Below are 3,389 nucleotides of genomic sequence, written 5' to 3'. Positions count from 1 at the left end.
AGGTGTCTATTGCACATGCAGACCAGAGACGTTAGCCAATGATGATAAATCATTATCAGGGCCTCCCTGGTGACCTAGGGGTTAAGTCTCAGCACTCTATGGCCTGAGTTCAATCCTGGCCAGGGAGGTGACCCACAGATGGTGTATGGACATTCGTATAAGGTCGAATTCCTGTCAGAGATTCCAACCCGCACTTACCGAACCCGCTCGGCCGGGGCTAGACGCGGACTCAATTTCCCGCCCGGGCCTTGACGTGCTGCGGCGTCGATGCATGCCGGGACATGTAGTCCTGCTGCTTGCGACTCTTACTGACGTTAGGATGCATTTCGGGATATGTAGTCTCGCGGGCCCCGGGGGCTACGTAGCGTAGCTCCGCCCCCTACGGAGGGCGGGACGTGTGAGGTCACTTCCTGCGTGCCGGGTGGCTTCCTCCGGCGTCCCCACACTCGTTCCCTCTTTCGCCGCCTGCCCGCCGCCATCATGGGTCGCATGCATGCTCCCGGGTGCGTTGGGGTTCCCGAGCGGGTTGCGGGGCTGGGCCGTGGCGGTAGGGAGGGAACGGAGGGCGTGTCGGGAGCGGGTCGGGGGGATAGAGATCTGGGCTGAGGCACGGACCGTCCCCTCACTCCGCAACTGCTTCTCTCCCCAGGAAGGGCCTGTCCCAGTCGGCTCTGCCCTATCGCCGCAGCGTCCCCACCGTGAGTAGCTTGCGGGCACCGGGGATAAGGAGGGGGTGCTGGTCGTCGCTCGGGAAGAGCGGCGCCCGGGTGGGGCCTTAAGGGTGGAGGGGATCGCCGTGCTTCCGCCCGGTCCCGGTCCTCGCCCTAAGGCCGCTTGCTTTTGCATGAACAGTGGCTGAAATTGACTTCTGACGACGTGAAGGAGCAGATCTACAAGCTGGCCAAGAAGGGCCTGACTCCCTCACAGATCGGTGAGTGTGGGAAGTGTCCCTTCCGCCTGCCCGCGTGTAACGTGCTGAAAGAGACTCTGGGGGTATACAGGCCCCATAACGAGCCTTGAGGATTTTTTCACTGTTTACTGAACTTACTGTTGAGGACCGAGGCCTGTTGAAATTTCAAGTTCTTTCTTGGAAGACGATAGATTTATTAAAATCTGGATACAGCTTAACACGTATGGGATAAGCACTCTCCTAGGTGCGTGGATCACAGTACTTTATATATAGTGATTGTGGTTGAATTTTGACAGCAGTACTTTGAAGTAAATGCTAGTATTTGCTCCCTTTTTAGGGTTGAGGAAACTAAGGCCGCTGCACAACTAGCCCTAAGTCACAGCTCTTCAGTGAAGGAGTGAGGATTGGCTAGCCAGCACGCTGGTTACACTTTATTTCAGATGTGGCTGGAACCTCAGCTGTGTGTGACTTTATTTGATGGACTTCATTCAGCAAAAGCTTGCCTGCTGTGTAGTTCCTGGCCCTGAAAATACAGTAGTCACAAAAAGGGTAACATCTGCCCTTCTGGAGCTTATGGTCTAACGGAGGAAATACTGAATAGAAACTACATCATAGACCTGTCTAGTAGTGGGTGCAGTTTTGACGTTAAAGAGAAAGGTGGTTTTTAGAAGAGTGATAGAAGTTCTGGGTCTGAATGAAAGCTGGTTCTTTGGGTGTCTGAGCTTTACATGCATTCTTAGGTTTCTCTCCTGTTTGAAACTAAGACCTATTTTACAGATGTAAAACTTGGAAAGTGATTTGACCTCAGAGCATTTGCCTCACATACCTCCAGTTTGTGTGTTTGGTGTAGGAGTCTGTAATACATGATTGTCCTTACAGGTGTGATCCTGAGAGACTCACATGGCGTTGCACAAGTGCGTTTTGTGACAGGCAATAAAATCTTGAGAATTCTTAAGTCCAAGGGACTTGCTCCTGATCTTCCTGAGGATCTGTATCATTTAATTAAGAAAGCTGTTGCTGTTCGGAAGCATCTTGAGAGGAACAGGAAGGTAAGAACATATAATTGTACTAACTTATTTCAATGAAATGGGTAGCAGATTTGAATTATCTGAGGCGGCTTATGACACAAGCCAATTAATACTCCAGTTGCTTTGAAATGAAAATTCTACCAAAAGAGATGGGGGTGGGCAGGTGTTGACTCCCTTGGATAATACATTATGTTTGGTTGGTTGAAAATGTTGAGGTGTAACCTTAAATTCTCTTGAGGACTTAATGTAATCTATGATTCTAATTCAAGGCATTGGGTAACTTGACTAGGGAAAGTGCGTGATATCTGTATCTTCCCTTGTTCAAACAATGTCTCATTGTTTTGAGTGGTTTTCTTGAAATCTATTTTTATTTTTAGGATAAGGATGCTAAATTCCGTCTCATTCTGATTGAGAGTCGTATTCACCGGTTGGCTCGCTATTACAAGACCAAACGGGTCCTCCCTCCCAATTGGAAATAGTAAGTATCACTCTTGTTAACAACAGCAGGAATTAGGTAGTCAATACAGAATTAAAGTGAAATTACTGATAGTAAATGTATTATACCTTGTGGGTCTGTGGTCAGCTACTTTTTGAATTCTGCCATTGTGGCAGAAGCAGCTATAGATGATACAAAAACAGGCTTGACTATGTTCCTACAAAGATAAGCAGAGAAGACTATAGTTTACAGACCCCTGATCTAGAACATGAATAAGTTTCTTGACTCACTTTTAGCTAGTGGGTAAAGTTTCAGTTCTTAGCTCTGCTACCAGGTGTTGATGTCTTAATTTTTGTGTAGATTGCTCACTTAATGATTGATTTCCAGACATTCGCAGTTTCCAGCAGAAAGGTTTTTCCTTATGTTGGCTAGTTCTTGCTTGGATGTCTGAGTTAGCATCTTCATTGTGCTTGAGCACAGTGAAACAAGTCCGTAGCTCAGCAGTTTAGTGCATGTTACATATTTGGGGTTTGTTTGGGCTGTTTGGAAGTAGCTTCATTAGCTGGGAGAGTGAATAAATATGAATGGGGCCTGTATTAATCCAGCTTTCTTCCCTCCTCCCCCACCCTTTTTTTTTTCCGTTTCAGCGAGTCATCCACAGCCTCTGCCCTTGTTGCATAAATTTGTGTATTCAAGCAATAAAATCATTGTTTAATAACTAAAAGCATATTTTGTGTTACCATGTGTGTTTTTTTGATGGGGGAGTGTTTTAGCAGAATCAGTGTGGTTCCACAGGGACTAGTAAGATAGCTTTCATCTATTCCATTCCTTCACTGCCTGACAAGTTTTTGAGTATTTTATAACTTCATGAATAATGCTGGAGCGGGGCGGTGCTGGAAGTCACAAAGAATAGTGACTTACAGTGATGTCATCGTAAAAACGTTTTTTAAGTATTGATAAATTTGATGTTGCATGCTGAGGCAATTGTGATAGCTGTTAGCCACAATCAAGTATC

At 46.5% G+C, this 3,389-nt stretch overlaps 1 protein-coding gene across 1 annotated transcript; it reads left to right on the top strand.

Annotated features, from left to right (window-relative positions):
* Nucleotides 1-480: 480 nt before the first annotated feature.
* Nucleotides 481-3,096, top strand: RPS13 (ribosomal protein S13; the record flags this gene model as incomplete). Its single annotated transcript, XM_084232342.1, has 6 exons — nucleotides 481-503; nucleotides 650-698; nucleotides 853-931; nucleotides 1,790-1,959; nucleotides 2,316-2,416; nucleotides 3,022-3,096. 6 exons carry the CDS (start codon nucleotides 481-483, stop codon nucleotides 3,053-3,055), a joined length of 456 nt encoding a protein of 151 aa, XP_084088468.1. The 3' UTR covers nucleotides 3,056-3,096.
* Between the last annotated feature and the right edge of the window lie 293 nt (nucleotides 3,097-3,389).

Source organism: Talpa europaea (assembly GCF_964194135.1).
Source record: "Talpa europaea genome assembly, chromosome: 1".
Classification (NCBI taxonomy): Eukaryota; Metazoa; Chordata; class Mammalia; order Eulipotyphla; family Talpidae; genus Talpa; species Talpa europaea.
The sequence above is the reverse complement of the archived record's forward strand: the minus strand, read 5'-3'. Positions and strand labels throughout refer to the sequence as shown.